Genomic DNA, 20574 nt, shown 5'->3' with positions numbered 1-20574 from the left:
ATTGATCTATTGAAATAAGGACCTATTGATATTCATGTTACATACTTCTATTTTTGAGATATACCACTTTAGTAGTAATGCCTGTTGTGGAATAGCCACCAGGGGCTTTTACAATTTGTTACCAAATGAACATATTGATGGTTGACTTACCACTGTATATTCCGCATATTTTGTGAGTACGATATTTTGCAAAGTGGGACATGTGAAACAATTTCACAAGTGCCTGAATGAGAAATGAGTATCAAACCTTTGAAGGAAAAAAACTTCATGAGTTTCCCACCTTGGACACTGTTGTACAGCGCATTGTGTTTCGCGAGTATCGGTCAACTCGCAAATTTTGCAAAAATGAAAACCCCACTGTCAATGTATGCCACGTGTACAGTAATTTCAAAATAATGATCAGTATGAGACCAAATGTTCTGTCCTGTCTCATTTGTCCGTGGTGCCACTGCAGTCCTGCGTGTAGAACATGCTGGATTAGCGTGCAAGAGATGCATGAGAGGGGGAAAAAAATGCAGTTGAGGCCTATTCAAAGGACATAAAGGCATGAATGCTGCTGTTGCAGTGAATTCAGCTGCTTCAAATTTGAATGGATTTTATCAAGGGTAGCTACTGCTGGTTAAGTCCATCAGTCATTTCATGTTGATTTTTTTTTTTTAGACATCATAAAGGATAACATGAAGATGCATTCAAATGAGAATAATACATGCTCATCCATCTTTAAAGGGTCAGTAATAAGCGCACATAATGACCGTGAAGACATGTTCTAAATCATTTTATTTTTATTTGCAACAAAAGTGTAAGTATTTCTGCTAGGTTCGTCAGCAAACTCCTCTGGTGGAAAAAATTGTCTGTTCGTGTGCCCAAACTTTTTTCTTGTTGATCTGTGTATGTGTGCAGAGAAAAAGAAAAGCAATACACAAAATTATTTAGGTAGCCTATTAATTATCTTGTCTTCAACATTCCAGAATAATATGATCTTGAACATATATTTGTAGGAGCTATGGTGATTGCTAAATACCGCAACGATTGTGATAGAAAAAGCAATACAAGTGTACCATTGTCAAAAGTGTTGAGAGTCGAAAGAATGTTGAGAATTGTTTACATTTCATGAATCATTTTGATAAATGTGCATTCAACAAGGACATGCAAGTTTGAGATATCTGTGCCATCTAGGTTTTTGTGTATCGTGGGTGATTAATCAGACATGATCCCACTTATAGGTGTATGTCAGTGTGCTTTGTTTTGTAAAAATGTCAGCATTGTGAAATTCATGTGAGGGTTAAATATTACTCATAGTGGCTGGATAAATAAGCTGTAATAGGCTTTCCGAAACCTTTTAGTCCTTAGTACTGCATTCATTGTGAAACACAAGCCATATGAAACAAGCAATCAACCAGTGCACCAATCAAACATCTGGATTTGCAAAAACAAACTGTATCCCACAATGCATCAGCTCACTTGCCCAGTTTGCTGTCTCCCATATTGCCATATCTAGCAACCTTTTCATTTGTGGCAGCCGTCCTTGAGTGACTAGTGCCTATATGCACAAGGGTATTTGCATATTTGAAGACATGCATAATGGGAAGAGTGTGGTTTTATATTTAAAATCAAAGTTTTGGACTTGTATTTCTTGAGAGATGGCAGCCGTGCATTGCCTGTTCCTGCCAATTGCCGCACGACTTTTATGCGAGTGTTTCGCTGATTTGCATTTGCATTGGAATGTGTTGGTCTGGCAGTAAGAGCTAGAAATGTTTGTGCCGATTTCCTTTTTGATCAGTTTCAGTGTGTAGATAGCATCATTGTCATGCTGTCAGGCAGAAATGTTGATGTGTTTTTAATAATTCCGTCAGAGTATCATGAAAATATGATACAGTATGTTTTATTATGGAATTGTCATTGCGAGGTGTCCTGCCGCAATTGTGGTTGAACACTACTGCTTTTAAGGAAGGAGAAAGAAAGAAAAAATTTAAATTTTGAAGTCGATTGGCATACAAATTTATATGTATGATATAAATGTTTTTCGGAATTTTATGAGAAAACATGATGGACATATTTGCAATATCTTTGATACTGGTATTGCATCTTCAGTATATGCATGTAGCACATTACTCCTGTTCATTGGAAGCATTTCTTCATCCATCTAGACATGTTGCTTTGCCAAATTGAGAGTTAAGCTGCTTTGTATAATCATGATTTTAGTGTCAGAACATTTGTCAGGGGATCAAACATGGATATGGCATAGCTTCTGTGGACAATATTGTTAATATACTTAATTTTTATTTGTTCATTTGTCAGTAAAAGTTAAGATGAAATTCTAATTCAGATTTCATTCAGTCGTTGTGTCATAATGTATAGTACTGGCTCGTGTTGCAAATTTTTGAAAAAATCCTGATGACTCGGCTGTCTGGAACGTACAGAAGGCTGAGAAATATGTTACTAACCATTCTATTGCTATATCTATGTTGTTTGCTTCAATAAATTTTGATGAAGAATGAATTGTCAGTGAAAAGCTCGTCGTAGATTGTAATCAAGGTCAAAGTCACAAGGTAGAAATTTCCCCACAAGAATGATCAAAGTACAGTTTGACCAGCTTTGGGAAATACGTACAAAGTATAACCTGATTTACAACTTCATGCCAACTTTAACGCTTCAACTCCAGTATCAAGCAGGAACGTTTGTATGCCCTTTGACCCTTCACATCTCAGGCATACGTTTGCCTTTATATCTATTCAAAACAGATTTCTTTCCCCCCTCCCCTCCCCCATCTGTACAAAGGTATACCAGGGAGGTGTGAGAGAGATAATACTGAGAAAATATCACGAGATACATTGCATATGTTGTTATGTTTGGACAAAAATCAAATGCAAAATTTGTTGAATTCAATATTGAATTTGATAATAATTTCATTGGTTAAAAGTAATATTTCATTACTAGTTCTATTTAGGAGTTTCTATAGTATGCTATTGTAGGCAAGTCAGTTATGGTTTTATCATTTTTTTTTCTTTGTGACATAATGGCTGGTCCACCAAATTTTATGTAAAGATATGTATTGATTGCATAATCTTTTTATTAGCAAGTAGTGTCTGCTGTTTGTTTGGGTGTTTTTGTTTTGTTTTTTTCATAAAAAATGCAATGTGCACACCAAAATGGGTCATAATGTGGCTTTAATAGAGGGAGTGTCTTTGCCAAAGCTGTGGACATCACATGTGACTTTGCTATCCTACATGTATGCCAAATGAAGTCATGTGCTAAGTCACAGCGAGAGTGTTATCATGTGCTATTTCATTCATAATGTTGCGAATATTCCACTTCGGAATGTGCTATATTGCATTAATGGTGAAATTGCAGTATGATATTGTTCCTCTGTTATCATTTCATTATATTGAAATTACCTTGGATTTTGATGTGAAGCAGGTAAAGGAGTTTAAATTAAGTTTTCTCGTCAGCATAACTATTTATTTTGTCTAGTATACCAGTAAGCATTTCTTCCCATGATGAAAATGTAGCATTTGATGTAAGTACTTGTGTCTATTTGAACATTTCTATTCATGTTTGTCCTCACTAATATGTGCACGATGTTACATTTAATTCCACAGATAGGTTGCTACGTTCATGTCATAATAAAATACATTTGTTGTGAGTCAGATTTCATGAGTTAAATTATTGAATCTGTTTTTTAATCGATCTGTGATCTTGAGAATTATATTCCATAATCTGTCATCTTTTTTTATTTGATGTTGTTTTTAAAGAGCTCTGGATTTTGGAATTTGATGCAAAGCAATCTGTTTTTGATTTTGTGGTAGCTTTGTTAAGTATTGTTCGAAAGATGTTGAAATTTAGATTATGAATGCGCAATATTATACTATCATAAAAATACCCGTTTCTGCTGAAGGGTTTGTTCATTTATTACAAACTCTTAGACCCCTTTGGTAACTTATGTTGAGAATTTATTGACAGAGGTTATCTGAGCTGTTTGTGTTGGACTTTTTGGATGTATGTAATGCCTAACAAAGCAACAACTTACACAGACATAGTGAATTTTGTTGGCATAGAAGTTTATGTTGGAAGAGGATGCAGCCATAGATGGCTCATCCCCAAGGTTTAAGGCCAAAAGCATCTGCTAACATTTGATGTAGTAGTAAACTGGTATATTTTCATCTTCCTTTCCCAACTTTTAGCTCTGAATTACAAATTTGATAGTTGGAAGGATTCTGGATCCAAATGGAGTGAGCTAGCTAGGAAATTAACTTTGTGTGAAGTTGTTTGTAGAGTCTAATGGATTACCTCCATGACTTCTGATACGGAGGTCAGTGGTTCGACTCCCACCTACAGTGTAGCTTGGCCCATGTCGTGGCACAAGAAGACAACCTATTCACAATGCTCCTCTCTGCCCATGTGTATTTTTATGCCTCCGCCACGAAGTGGTGCCGGAGGCATTATGTTTTCGGGTTGCCCGTCCTTCCGTCCGTCCGTCCGTCGTAGCGTCCGTCCGTCCGTCCTTCCGTCCGTCCGTAATGAATTTTGTGGACAAGGTAACTATCGAAACCTGTTGAGGTATCCTAATGAAACTTGGCATGTATGTGTATTAGGGGGTGAAGTTGTGCCTATCAACTTTTGGGTGCACATGCTCAAGGTCAAAGGTCAAAAGGTCAAGGTCAAATACATAAAATTTCACTATTTCCACCATATCTATTGAATGCCTGAAGATATTTTCTTGATATTTAGTGTATACATGTTTTACCCAATTAAGATTCTCTGGTGAAAGTTTGGGTCATGAGGTCAAAGGTTAAAGGTCAAAAGGTCAAGTAAAAATATTAAAACTTCTTTTTTTCTCCGTACCTTGGAAAATTGTTCAAGGTATCTTCATGGAACATAGTATATACATGTACTGACTGGAAGTGATTATCTAGAGAGTGTAGGGTTCATGGGGTCAAAGGTCAGGGGTCAAAGGTCAAGTGCAAGACTTCAAAATTTTACTATTACCCTCATATTTATGCAATGCCAGCAGGGTTATTTTTCTACACTTGGTGTATGCGTGTGTAACCTAATAGAAATTCTCTGGAAAGTTTTTTTTTTTTTCTCTCTTTTTGCCTCAAAGGTCAAAAGGTCAAAGATCAAGTGAAAGTGCTGAACTAACTTTTTCCTCCATATCTCGGAAGTGGCTCAAGTTACCTTGAAACTTAGTACATATTATGCATGTTCTACCTGAAAGTAATTATCTTATGAATTTTAGGGTCAAGGGCCAGATGAAAATGGTAACAATTTACTATTCAATTCAGAAATTGCACTTTTTCTCCACACCTGTACCTTGAAAATTACTCAATGCCTAGATGTATGAATGGGTCAAAGTCAAGTTAAAGTCCTTGAATCCCTGGATACATGCTCTCCTATTCATCCAATTAAACCTACGTCAAGGAAGGTGAACATTCAACACATTTGTGACAAACTTGTCATTCCAATATTTTGCCAATTTGTGAAAATGTAATCACACAGTGTCCACATGTACTATCTAGACCTATTGGGAAAATCATGCATTATGGCGGAGGCATACCAGTCGCCAAAGCGACATTTCTAGTTTGAAGTGTATTGCCTGTGTGGAGGTTGAACATTGTTGTGTTTAAGAGTCAGCATGTGTGTGCTATACAGTCGCAACCTGGCTCTGGAATGCTCCGTACAGAGCATTGACGTGAAGCACAGGTGCACAATGGATTCAAGTGACCAAAGTACCAATGTAACAGCATGTCATGAAATGCTTTGAGCAGCACTTTGAGCACCACAACAATACAAGAAATTTTAATTAGTTGTATATGGTATTTACTATTTTGTCTGTGGGAAGATACAAAATTTCACGACAATTTGCCTGCATGTATTTACTGTAAATTTTCATCATGCAAGTATAGAAGCATTACCCTTCAGGAATAGAGCTCGTTTGTTTTTATATTCAGATGTGAGTTTGTTGAGTTGGTGCACTGTAGTCTGTGCAAGTTTGGACTCCAGTGACCATGGCAATTATGTTGTAAAGATATTTTTGAGTGATGGCACTGTGGACGGGCAGATTTTTTACTTATTTGCATGTGTTAAACTGGTATGCAAGAGTGTATGGAGAGAAAGATCAATAAGCGCGGTCAGACTGGCAAAAGATTGAGAAGTTTGAGATTGCAATCTTTAAGATCTCAATCTTTTGCTGGTGTGACTGCTAGGAAGTGAAACTTTGCAATCTTAAACTTCTCGATCTTTTGCCAGACTGCCTGCGCCAAATGAACAAATACATGGAATGATCTCCTTGCAGGTTGATAACTGTAATCTTGAGTGACAGCAACAGCTACAGGATAGTTACTTCTCTCTCATTTAAAACCTGTTTGATAACTAGGCAGTCTCATGATAGCTATTCCTTGTTTATCATCTTTAACAGCACAATTACTTGTCTTTGATATAGCACTCTCTTTTAAATCCTAGCCAATTTCTAACAAAGTTCATAAGTAAATGAGAATAGTAGTTGATGTACGATAACATAAATGTACAAGTTCTTCTACCACTGAAATCAAGTGTTTATGTGAGTCGCCTTCAAAGTCATTTGATTGCTTTGATTTACTTTGTTACTTTGTGGTGCATTCCCTTCACCTAAAAGTGACCTTGACTGGTCCTTTGACACAAATACAGGCACCACAAAAGAAAGAGAGTGTTAGGTGATTGTCACACTGAGACAGGTACAAGAGTGCCAGGAGATGAAGGGTGTAATAGTCTTTACACCATTGTAAAAACCGATACAGGTACAAGAGTACTGTGAGATGAGGAGGGTTTTTTTTTCTTTGTGTGTGTGTGTGTTTTTTCTGTACACCATTGTAACACTGATACAGGTACAAGTGTACTACAAGATAAAGGGTGTAATAGTCTGTACACCATTGTTACACTAATACAATGTACAGTGTACAAATGTACCATGAGATGGAGGATGTGATTGTCTGTACACCCATGTAACATTGAAACAGGTACAAGTGTAGGCCTACAATGAAATGAAGTGTGTAATAGTCTGTAGGCCCTACACCATTGTAACACCAATACAGGTACAAGAGTACCATGAGATGAAGGGTGTTATATAGTCTGTAAACCATTGTAACACTAATACAGGTACAAGTGTACCATGAGATGAAGGGTGTGAAGTCTATATACTATTGTAGTACTGGTACAGATACTCATGAAATGGGGTGCGACTTGTGTACTCAAGATGTTGTCAGTGTATGCTCCATTGAGTTACATCTTTTTTTTTTTTTTCCCTTGAAGCCCCAGGAGGATTGGTTATAACCCTAGTATTCCTAATTATTTTATTACACTGGCCATTGCATGAAACCTTTTCATTCTTAACAGAAAGGGTTTGTTCAGCTGACCTCGTGGCCAAGCTATTGAGAATGAACATATTTTCAGTAGTGCACTACATTTATTTCAGCTATGTGTACTATGTGAATTGATACATTAAAAGTATTTAAAAAAAGTAGATAAAACACCAATACTTTGAGATTGCACAGTGATATATGCCTTATTGGTCTCATGCATCATTGTAACAAGCATGTTGATGTGAGGATCACACTTTTCAATAAATAAAATAATATCTTTTACTACAGTAACATAAAGACTGTTTCTTGATGTCTTTTGTTTCTGTCAAATACCAAAAGGATCTTGGTATTAATGTTACATACAATGAGTTTACCCATCATGCCTCCTTGTTATGGCTTTTGCCTGGTATTTTATTTTTGCCATGTAGATGTCATCTCAACAACACATGTTCATTGTTTACACAGCTATGTGTGCACTGGATGTAACACTGGATGTGGAGTTTTGTACAGAGTACCAAAGTGATGATATCAGAGTCATTTGTTTACACGTCTTGATTAGAATCGGGTGCGAGCATGGTTAGCATCGGGCCAGATGAGGTTGTTTGGAATCAGTTTCCATGGTGATGAATAGCAATAACATCACACTTTGTTACTCTATTCTTCCCTGTTTCAAAAATATGTTTTGTGTGTGTGAATGTGTGTGAGTGTGTGTGTGTGTGTGTTTGACTGTCACTACAAGTGTTGGGATATCATTGCAAGCATATATACATACTGTACATGTTTTTGCTAAAGACAGTGCACTGTAACATGGGAAATGTTCCTGTGCATTTCGATTTCGCAAATTTCACAAGCCAAGATTCACGAAAGTAAAATGCACACAGAAGTTGGTGTCTATTCAAGGGTAGTTGAGTCTGCAAAGGCACCTCAGCCAAATAAGACTGAAGTGAAGGAAACGGGTCTATTGTCAGTGACGATGTACGATTACATAATCGTCATTGTCTGAATGTACTCATTAAGTTGCACATGATCAGGTGGCAGTGGTGAAGATGAGATCACAAAAAGACTTCCCTTCATAGTTCATAAATGTATACCTACATTGTAGTAGGTCCTGCATGTCCCAAATTTTTAATGTGTCTGATTTTTCCAAAAAATGTAATTCATCTCTGTCACTGATCTTTCTGTTTCTATACAAAGTGACATAACATCGGGATGAAATGTCCCTTTCATGAAAGTGTTTTACATTTTTCCTATTTCAGTTTTAGTCGTTTTTATTCTTTATTTTCAGCCTATTTCTCAACAGCAACTGGTAAGTCATGCGACAGGAAATGAGTTACAGTAAGTTAGGCAAGACATATCCCAAGGAATTGCCTCAAATGGAATTTCCCACAACACATGCAAAAAGACAAAACGGCTTTTTGAAGTGGTAATTTGAGACAGGGGTGTGCCTGATACAGTGTATATTTGTACTTCAGTTGATGCCGAGTTCATTTCATCTCTATTTTGTGAGGGAAAAAAAATCAGAATCATCAGCTACTGTAAAAAAGGATATTTTCGCGCGACTAATTTTTTTCGCTCAGCAGGGTAAGAAGAGTTTTGCGTGTTTTTAATTCCGTGGAATCAAGTAAGTTACTGCTGGAACATATGGCAAACAATAGTATTCGCGTGCTTTTATTTTCGTGCTAGTTTCGGGTTGCGCGAAATGTGTGAAAATTTCAACACCGCGAAAATTTCCACTTTTACAGTACTCAAAACTATTCATCCCAGAATTATATTTCCTATTGTGACTTTATTGTTACAAAAAAAAGGAAGCCTTGCGAAAGAGTACATAGTGATTATGTTGCTAATCTAAAGCCTTGACATACTTCAGGGGAAATTTGTAAGAAAGGGGAGCCAAACATCACATTTTTCCTTTCTCAATCAAACAAGGCAACATGACACATGAAAGCAAGTAAGTCGAGACAAAAAATTGCTGGCCATCAAATGATCATGATGGACCCGACACTTTTTTTTTAATGAATATTTGACGACAGTACTTTTCAACTATTTTTGGCTACATCAAGTTGTCATGATTTTAACATTATTCAAGCATTTAGTAAATGACTGTTAGGTAAGGGATGATGGTCTTGTGACCATTTGTTAACTTTTATATAAAAAGAGACTCAGAAAACGATGAAATGACATTGGAATGGCAAAGACTTTTTGTTAGTTTCCCCCTACTATGCTGCAAAACTTTTAAATGACTGTCTTTGTTTCACCATGAGTAGCAGATGTAACATTCTCCTTGGCATAAATCCCCCTCAAAATGCAGAGTAAAAACATTTTGAATACGTGTAAATATACGTCAAGAGTATACTGCGAGGCAGAAGCATCTTGACCTTTTTTTTTTTTCCCCTAATGGAAGTCACCTGATATCCCTCAGTTTGAAAGTTTGAATACACACATGCTTCTAATTATGCCATCCCTGAAAACTCAGGCACCAAGCTAGCAGAAACTCTCAAATATAATGTATCCACATCAGAAACCTGTCAATGACTAGTACAGTGATAGTACAAATATTCACTGCCATCCCACACATAAGAAAAAAAAATTCCAGTGAACTTTGCTGCTCTTCTTCCCCTGCTCCCCCCCCCCCCATATCAAGGTATTTCTATATTGCAATGATGATAATGTGCCATAAAGAGTGTGGAAATAAAAGCCCTAAGACTGTGATGAGCAAGGACTAAAAACCACCTAGGAATCCTAAAGCTACACACAACAAGTGATATATCTTGTTCATTGTTTTTACATACCTTTTCACTCCTTTACTCCCCAAAATCAAAACTTTTCACTAATCCTACAGAAAATGACATCTCTTACAGATAAAGCAAACTTTAGAACAACTCAATGTCTGTTTGTGTATTTTAATTTACAACTGTCTTTTCTATGACATGAAATAGTTCTCAAATATTGTATTTTACGCAAACTCTGCACTGAAATGCAATTTAGAAATGTGGCAGGGTCACCAACGGAAGCTTGTCCTGGCATTTCATTGATTTGCAGGCGGCCCTGAAAAGGGCCTCCTAACTCCCGACTTTTCAGCAAGCATGTTCTTACACCCGTTTTCCTTTGTACTGAAAATGGCAAGAACATGCTTGCCGAAACATCAGGAGTGAGTAGGCTCTTTTTCGGGCCACATATATACCCAAGAATACATGGTACACCATTAAGCCTTCTACCACCCAACGTTCTGCCGCCTTCAAAGAATTTGGCATTTCGCCAATACGATGACCTTTGAACTGCCACTTTCCACGATGCCTTCTTTCCTCACGTAATGTTCCAGCATTCTGCTACCAGCTGTGAACAGTCAATACATCACTTTGTAACGTACATGTCATCCAGCGCACATAATAGCATTACATACATAAAATTACTGAAAGTATTGAAAACAAGCTTGTGTGAAACAGAGACAGTCTACCATAAGCAACTTGAAGTGAGTTTTTCATCCTTTACATCCTTAAAGTAATTGTTAATTCTTGTGTTTCACGCAAAGTCTGCATTAAAAATGCAACTTTGAAACGTGGCAGTGTCACCAATAGAAACCTCTCATAGCATTTTACTGACAAAATGCACTTACACCTAAGGTGTAAAATATATCTGCAGCTTACCACATTAAAACTAAAATATGAGACCACTGCAAATTTAAATAATAGTATGTTTCTAAAAAAAAGACAGGTTCATAAAGAAAAAAAAAACACCTTACAATCCTATAAATTGTAATGGCTGATTTGCTCCAAACAGAGATTGATACAGAAAAATGCCATTTCGTCTAAGAAACATAAAAATGTGAATGCTGTAATGCAAAGGATTTCAAATGAGAGCAATATATAACATACATAAATATTCTCTCTGAAATATACAATTCTACAAGACAAATTTATACACATGCAAGAGTTAGAATTGCAATGGCAATATCACATGAGCAAAAAAATATTTAAAAAAAAAGAAATAGGTCTATCATATAAACAGGAGACATGCATGAAGATCTGGGACACAAGCAAGAAAAACAAACATTCTCGATGTTCAGCAAAGCTCATTTGACAAGCAAGGTCTCCTACACAGTCCTATTTCTAGTGGATCATTACACCATATTTTCACAAACATATGAGTGCTGAAATTTCAAAGTGCTGAAATTTCAAAGACCAGTCTATACCAATTCCAAGAATATGAGCAGAGAAGGATGGTTCCACAAATGAGGCCCTGCCTTCTTTTTTCTTTCAATTCATCTATTTTTCTTGTTGATTAATTTTTTTTGCCAATGCACATGTCAAGTCTAAGATCCCAGTCTGCTGAAGACATTTGTTTTGGCAGGTCCACCAGCTGCAGCTGTTGTCGGCATCTTCTTTAAAGCGCCACCTCCGAGGGTCACAGTCACACTTGGGGTGGTGGAGGACACTTCTGCCTTCATGACTCCCAGTCTGTCTTGGACACTTGATTTCTTTGTCGGAATTGACGAGGCCATGGGCGACGTGCCCAGCCTCTTCAGGAGCCTCGACCCTTCTGTGGGAGCAGCACGAGAGCCAACTTGAGAACTTGGTGCAACTTTTTGAGGTGTCTGTAGCATGAGTCTGTTCTTCATGGCCCCTGGCCGCCCACCTAGGGTTACAGTCACTGTTTGTTTCATGGTGCTGGTTTCTTGCGCTGGACTGCTGCGAGCCGTAGCCATTGCGGGTGCACCCAGCCTGACCTGCATTGATCGCTTTATGGCAGGCTTTCCAATGCCAGCAGAGGTGGTTCCTTTGCCAGAGACAGCAAGATCGCTGCTGCCCAGCCGATCAAGCACCTTGGACTTGACACCAACAGCATCCATGTGAGTCGTTGTGGAGACCTCCGCCTTCTGCACCCCAAGCCGGTCCATCACGGTTTGTTTTGGGGTACCCGGATTCAGCCTCTTTGCACCACCAATTGTCACAGTTACTTTCTGCTTGGCACCCACTGCGGCTCCCATGGCACCTTTTGTCTTGTTGACAGGTGCGCCCAGCCTTGCCATGAGACTCTGAGGTGGGCTGCCAATACTACTGGCACCTGGTGTATTGGTCTTTGTCCTTGACTTCAGGTTTACAGCGGGACTTGACGCTGACTTCCCTGGAGCACCAAGGGTGACCTTCACTGATGTGGGTTTGACCGGTTTGGCTGTGGAAGTCTTCAGCGTGGCGGTCTGAGCATCTGGTGACGACAGTGTCTTCAAAACACCCTGGTACTCCACCACAGACCCGCTTTCACTGCCATCAGAAAGACTGCGTTGCCGTTGACCTCCCAGTCGGTTGAAAACAGAGGGCGAACTGGCAGCCTGATTGTGAGATTAAAGCATTATTCAAGAGACCTTCCCAAAATTATAACAAGCATAGGCCCATCAGATATAAACGATGAAAGTCATCAGATTTACAGTTTGATTGACAACATATCACCGCAACTGAATAAGACAAGACAACGAATTTCTTTCCTTCATCATTGCTCAAAAGTGAAATTACATGTATACAACAATCATGGTCTTTACTCTGTCAGAATGGTGCAACAATGTTATAGCAAGTAGCAAGCATGATAATGGGAAGAGGAAATTCTAGAAATGACACAGAAAAATCTATTAATCAACACTGCTGTTTATGGTTTTTGCCTGCATTGATACTATATGCTATGTAAACATGAAACTTGCAAATGCCTGCTGCGTCTTAAACTGTTATTTTCTGGTAAAATAGGGAAAACTTTGCCAATCAAACATACTCTATGCCTATTGTATGAAAAAAGAAATTGCCTACAAGGGATGATCTTTACCACATTATAATATCAGTACACTGATCTTTCCTACTCCTCCCTCCATACTTTACTTTGCATGACTGACAGAAATGATGCAGTTGTGACGATGAAGCTCTTACCTGCTTTGAAGTCGACTGAGTGGGTGTGGCAACATTTCCCGACCCCAGCCGTGCAAACACTGAGGATTTCTTCTCATCAGCAGACCCTGACCAATGGAAAAAGAAAGACAAACCTCATAATCATATTCATGACATAAACATGAAAAATGAAAAAAGAAAAGAAAAAAAGTAATGTCTATTCTGTAACAATTTGCTTACTCATGGGTCAAACAGAAAAATAATTTCTCACTATATTAGACCATTACAGAAATTCATACAAAGAGACATTCCTTAAAGGTAGGGGATACCTTTTACAGACCTCACAAAATGCAGCAAAACATTAAATATGAACCTCAGGGGACTTGTTTAGGCCACTGCTGAGAAATTTGGAAGTCAACAGTTATCTACAATTTGAATAATGCACAAAACTCAACTACTCAGTAGTTCTGTGTGTCAGCCATACTTAAGCCTTTTTGTTGCAGTCTTCTGTATCTTTTATCTATAAACACAAATCTAAAAGTATAAGAGCTGATGTAATAACATATAGAGTGTGTGGCAAGAATGTATATAGAAATGTTTGTAAGTTTTGATGAACTTTCTTCACAAAATATACATGATGGACACAAATGCAGTGCATGGGTCTGCAAAGGTAGCCTAGTAATGTACTGGAATTTATGGTGAGCCCCGAAAAAAATTCAATTCAAAATCTAACGGTCAATAAAAATGTCCTAAATGTTACCTTCCACTTTCAATACTTTATGGGAGTTTCTACAATGATACTCTTTCAACATACCACTGTATTTATACAACTCTTCATTTAAGACATGCAAATGGGATTCCCTACCTTTAAACAAAATGCAAAAGACAATGGTAGGTAACTCATATTCTCTAAGACGTAGCTTATTGGGTAGAAAGCACAAAAGCATCAGCTGTACTGGTTTTTCTCCGATGACTGGTTTATGTATCCCAAATGAAGTACTGTAAAATGAGGTATGTTCGCATGCATTTTAATTTTGCAAATTTTGCGAGAGCCAAGATTCACAAAACTAAAATGCATGTAAAAGTTCTTGCCTACACCATACGCATTGAATGTTAGAGGTAACTCACAAAAATTTCATGCCGCCAAAATATTGTGTTTTACAGTACTCCACATGCATCATCATCATCATCACCATCATCATCATCATCATCATCACCTTCATCACCATCACCATCATCACCATCATCATCATCATCACCATCATCATTATCACCATTATCATCATCATCATCATCATCATCATCACCATCACCATCACCACCATCATCACCTTCATCACCATCATCATCATCATCACCATCATCATCATCATCACCATCATCATTATCACCATTATCATCATCATCATCATCATCATCACCATCACCATCATCATCATCATCACATCATCATCATCATCCTCAACATCACCATTATCATCATCATCATCATCATCATCATCATCACCATCACCATCACCATCATCATCACATCATCATCCTCAACATCAACATCAGTACCAACACCATCATCACCTTGGACACCCTGCGGTGGTGTTTGCGGTTGTGGAGGCAGCTCCTGCTGCTGCTGGCGCTTCTGCTCCAGAATCTTCTGCGTCCTGGGCGTGCTGCCCTTGGGCATGCTGACGATGTACTTGCCCTCCTCCTCTGGCTTCACCATGCGGGGTCGCTTGATGGGCACGACCTCGGCGGTGTCCGCCAGCCCCACGGACCCCTTCTTGGCTCCTATTTGCAGGCAAAGTGGAATGAAACCATCAAGCCCTGGGGCGGCTGCAGGATTTCTCATCCTGTCATCATTTGATTAGTACCCCCAAATTTTACTGCATTATTTTCTAAAGTTATATACATGCAATCTGGACAAAATCAGGAAGATATGTAATACACAAAGTTTGTTAATTTCAGAGAGAAACAGGTAATCAAGCCTTCCAAAAGATATTGCCAATTTAAGAATCAACTATAAATTTAGCGATAAAAGAGAATTTTGATATATGACAAATTATCTACAAGTTACGACAAAGGGCTCAGATTAGAAAATTACTCACTCTAGCTTAATTTGACATCAACAAGGAACATAAAAATTGTGATAAAAGTTACAAGGCCCAACCACAGAACTATGTTTTCTGAGACTTTATGGTCCACATTCACAAAGGGAATTTAAATTTAGTCCATGGATTATGCAATCCTTTATTTTTTTCAAACTGTAGAAATCCACATGATGTGTCACAGTGTACATTACAAGATATTAAGTAATGAGTGAATGCCGACACATGCATATGAAAGGCAAAATATGTATGCCTATCGAGCGCCTATTTTGGTCCATGGACTCAATTTTAAACATGGATTTGATTTAAACTACCGGTACCGTTGTGAAATTTTGGCCAAAGGGTTCAAATGGGCTGTACATAAATGTTTTCCAATCACTTCACTCATGCCTGGATGTCGTGGGATTCACATTAAGTAGAGGCAGTTCAACTGGTCACTTTAGATGTGACAAGTTTAACAAGTATAGTTTGCTTGAGGTTGTATTTGATAACTTCACTATTTGTATTTGATTGCTTTTTGTGTGCATGTGTATTTCAAGAAGATACCAGTAGAATAGAGGATATATACTGCTGTGATGTTCCCCTTTTCAAAGAAAGCTGAACCTACCTTCTTGGGAGATACCACTACCACAGTACTTTGTCTACACCTGATTAAAGAGATGAAAAGAATAACTAGTATGTCCATCCTTACTAACTGTCACATCACTCAATAATACTAGGTGTTACAAAAAACATTTCCCACTTTTGATGCTTAACAGTTCGAAAACTATATATCAGATAAAACTGTAATTGATATTGAGTAACAGCTGAATAGTGTACGATTTAGTTGAAGGTGATTTGAATATGAAAAGCCATATTAGTTTCAGAAAATCCATGATAAATTGCAAAGTTAGGCTCCAGATTTTGGTCAAATTTTAACCCTCTGTACAAAATCTGAACTTTACACAGGAACAAAATGATGTGTATGTGAGTGTGTACAGACAATGACCCTGAACAATGGACATGGATACCACCTGTTAAGAGCTCTGCTCCAAGGCACATGAATGCTTTACTAATTATTCATGATGGATTGCCCTGGGCAATGCTAGTCTGAATTCATGGCAAAGTGTGAAATGCATCACATGAAAAAAGTGAGCGCATGTTTCCATGTGCTTGCATACACCACATTTCAGAATGAATAAAGACTAGCTGTGACAGTGGAATTCCTCATGAATAAATAATGAACATTCCAATCCTGGCCATTGTTCAGGAGGACATTGTCTGGGTGTCAACTACACACTCCCATACACACCAATTGACATCTGTGCAAAGTTTTGTACAGAGGGTTGAAAATAGAGCAAAATCTGAAACCTAACTGAAAAATTAATGTTTAATTTCATGAAACTGAATTATGTTGTCATTGTAAAATTACCTCCAACAAAATTGAACACTATTCAGCTATTGCTCATATCAATGTCAGTATTATCTGATATATATAGGTTTTGAACTCTTAAGGATCAAAAATGGGAAATGTTTTTTGTAACACCTAGTATATGTGACAGTACTGTAATACCACTCAACAGATTCTACAATTTGCATGCTTCTTGAAATTACTGCAAATAGTTACCAATTTAAGTTTTAATCAACATGCACAATACCAGTACACCTCAGGAAATCACTCTTTTTTTTTCAGTATTTTTGTATTCACCTCCTGTTGGCACTGCTCCAAGTCTCACTGCCATTGAAGGCGAGACTGTGACCTTTGAACTGCTACTTTCCATGATGCCTTCTTTCCTCATGTAATGTTCCAGCATTCTGCTACCAGCTTTGAACATTAAATACATGTACATCAGCTTGTCACTTACAGTACAAGACATCCAATACACATTACAGCATTATATGAATTAAATTACTGACAGTGTTGGAAACAGTGAAGTATGATTTGTTTGCAATGAAATATCCAACAACCAGTACTGAAAATTAGTGCTTTGGGGGTTTTATTTAATGAAACAAGAGCAAAACTGACAATAAAGTTGCCACCATTCTCACATCACCTAATGACAGTTTCTCAAGGCACAAAGACAATACAGCACTTTATATGCTATGGTATTTTGTGAGTTAATTCTCTGAAATGGGTCTTAATGATAATTAACATGAGCGGTTGAATTCATCTGCAAGACCCACAAGGAGCAAATGAGAAAGAAGTATCATCCATTTTCAATAAAAATATGTGAGACAATATTTGTGAGCTTTAATTTCATTAATACCAATTTGCAAACATAAAAACAGTGAGAATCATACAGTGTATATACATTACATTGACTTATAAAAATTACCCTGGAAAATTGCTACTTGTACGTAACTGCTTAACCAAGCCAATAAACAATTGACTTCATCAATATATGTCATTTATGTCCTCTTTATCCTCAGTAAGTCAGCACACACACACAGCATATTTTATACTTCAAAACTTACAACCTAAAAATCTTCTGACTAAAAGTCATCTAATGCAATTAAGGACATCTTTTATACAGAAGCAATGAATCAGTTAATGTGATTTCTCATTTTTCTTACGTGTCGTCTGTCGCTTTACTTCCACCTTTGCATCTGGATCAGTGGAGAGCGATGTGATGGCAGGCTTCTCGTTCTCATACTGCAGTTGAAATAAAATATGAAAAATCATTGTTGTTGATCTCTATTTGCATAAAGCCTACATATATGTGCATATAAAAAATTATTTACCCATATGTGCTTTCAGCATAACATGAGATTTTCTTCTCCTTCGTCTAGCTTTTGCCCCATCATTCACTTCTGAAAATAAATTTCATTACTGGTATTTGGCACTAAAAGAAATAATATCAATAAACAATTCAAAAGTCAGAAAAATCAAAGTCAGCAAAATCCTCATCAAACGTCATTAGTACAACTGCATTGGGGGCCCGACATTCAGTAAATCCATAAAATGCTGTATTTTCAGACTTGCGATCAAGAACAATTGCTCAAACCAAAGTAGCATACTGTTGCCTTCATTTCAACTTATATTCATGGAACTGACGAAAAGGTCTTTGCATGAGATGCAAGATGAGGGTAAAAAGTTCTACAAGAAAGTCAAATAGATTTTTTTTTTTCATCAGTCTGTCCCAAATGATGATGACTTACCATCACATGAGCTGTCTTTGCATACTTGAGGATGGCAATGACGTCTCCCATGATCCCAATGCCCATCTCCTTAAGGTACTCTTTGGTCAGGTCCATCAGCATGCTTTTTTGGATGCGGTTATCCAGGAACACCACGGCATACTTGGCAGCTGGTCCTGGGGGAATGCCAGCCGCTGTGAAAAACCTGATCCACTCTGACATTTCTGTGGAAGCAAGACAGGACATACAGCAGAAATGGGATAAATGTTTCTAGCATTAGCTTGAGCAGATGATCGGGCAACTAGTAGTAATATTTAACATTAGTCATTAGTATGTTTTGACGTGTAATTTAACTAAAACTACAGTGCCTTCATCACTCTCTAGGGCAATCTTTTTTACAAAATTTCTAGCTTTGTGTTTACTTTCTATCAAAATTTGTCAGAAGGTATCATGTCTACTACTTGTCCTTGTGACTCTGCTGCAATTTTTTCTGAAACAGCTAAGTTCAATCTTAGGGTACCGGTAAAGATCTAAAATAAAGCTGATTTAAACACGATCCCTATACTTTTTTGACGAGCTTTCCATTGATACCAGTACCAAATTTGTTGGGCTGCTGCACTGAAATATATTTCCTGTCATACTCCAATGCACGTAGCTTAAATCTATAGATCTAGACTAGAAATTAGAATGTCTAGACTCGTAGAATGTCTGGTCTAGCAGCACTACGTACTGCAACTAGTAATTTCACAGAGTCTTTTTCACGCAGAGATTAAGAGTCTTTGCAACAAGATTAAACAGCTAGGCCTAAATGATAGATTAGATCTACCGAGCCTTGCTAGCCCCAGTGTTGTTAGTGTTACTGATACTGATCATATTTGTTACTTAATGTTAGGCTTTAGTTTTTTTAACCTCTCCTCCTGCCTAACATTACATTACAATAAATTTGAGGGCTACATAATCATAGGATCTAGATCTATATACAATGATATAAAATACTAACGTTAGAACTCCTCAGTGCAGTCCTAAACTAATATGGCTAATCAACTACAACTAAGATCATGAAGATCTAGATCTAGTTCCCGTCTTTTTAGCAGCACATAGAATTTGCAGTGTTTTTTTTTTTTTTTTTTTTTTTTTAATCTTGCACTTTTCATTTGAGCACTTGATAAGCACAAGTAAATTACGATAACACGTAGGCGGCCTGTATTTACTAAGCTGGCGCTGGAACAGTGACTGAATGATACCACGTAACTTTGAAATAAACGTGTGGGACTGTACAAGGCGAGAGCTTCTCATCAATGATGAAGATCGAAGACCAATCCAGCTCTTTCACATGTTAAAAAACACCCAAAAACTAATAATCAGAGCTAAACTGGTATAAGCGAAGTAAACATGCCGCCTCTTATCATAAATAGAATATGACTGTACAAGAAGATTACCTTTATTCGCCGACATTTTCACTCCACAAAACGTAGGCCTAGATTTCTTCCAAACAGAAACGCCGACAAATGACCCACATGAAACAGAAGATGGCGCTATTGAGAGATTTTTGGCTCGTCACTCGTACGACTACGTCGACTACTAACTTTAGTACTTACTCGGTGAGAGCAGTGAGATGACTTTCTCATGATCGGTTGCGTCTCCGGACAGGCCGCTTGGTGTGGACTTGAAAGACTGTGAGGAAAGAGACGATAGACGGTTTATGTCACATAAATTACACTTACAGCACTGGTCAATTTCCGAGAGTCAGCCGGAATGATAAATTGAATTAGGCCTATGGCTCCCAAACTTCTTCCTCTCCTCTTTTTTTTTTTTCTTTTATTTAACATACATTGTTGACTAAACGAAATGAGGTTTGCGGGCATGAAACGATTCTGATTACATCTAAATCTGTGTCTTCTTAAATTAAGTGTAGGACCCCTATGTTTTCTTACAATACACATTGTTTTTTAATTCATTTCAGTCAGTTCTAGCTGTGTGAGTTGTCACAGTTTTTCAAACCCACAGATTATTACAGACACGAAATATGTATGTTTGTCCTTCATCCAGTACTGTGAGTTATGCACAAAAATATTTTTCATTCATTCGTCTTCTAAACTTTTTAATTGTTCTCCTTCCATCATCGAAATTTGGACAAATTATTGGGAAATGCAT

At 37.6% G+C, this 20574-nt stretch overlaps 1 protein-coding gene across 2 annotated transcripts; it reads right to left on the bottom strand.

Annotated features, from left to right (window-relative positions):
• Window positions 1-9973: 9973 nt before the first annotated feature.
• Window positions 9974-19903, bottom strand: LOC140228651 (uncharacterized). Of its 2 annotated transcripts, XM_072308914.1 has the most exons (7): window positions 19860-19903; window positions 18442-18644; window positions 17857-17935; window positions 16991-17107; window positions 14777-14986; window positions 13244-13329; window positions 9974-12660 (listed from the first exon to the last, which is right to left on the bottom strand). In XM_072308914.1, exons 1-7 carry the CDS (start codon window positions 19873-19875, stop codon window positions 11644-11646), a joined length of 1728 nt encoding a protein of 575 aa, XP_072165015.1. In that variant the 5' UTR covers window positions 19876-19903; the 3' UTR covers window positions 9974-11643. The 2 variants fall into 2 exon arrangements, with proteins under 2 accessions (XP_072165015.1, XP_072165007.1); XM_072308906.1 differs by lacking the exon at window positions 19860-19903 and having other exon boundaries at window positions 18442-18666.
• Window positions 19904-20574: the final 671 nt, after the last annotated feature.

Source organism: Diadema setosum, chromosome 1 (genome assembly GCF_964275005.1).
Source record: "Diadema setosum chromosome 1, eeDiaSeto1, whole genome shotgun sequence".
Taxonomy (NCBI): domain Eukaryota; kingdom Metazoa; phylum Echinodermata; class Echinoidea; order Diadematoida; family Diadematidae; genus Diadema; species Diadema setosum.
The sequence above is the reverse complement of the archived record's forward strand: the minus strand, read 5'-3'. Positions and strand labels throughout refer to the sequence as shown.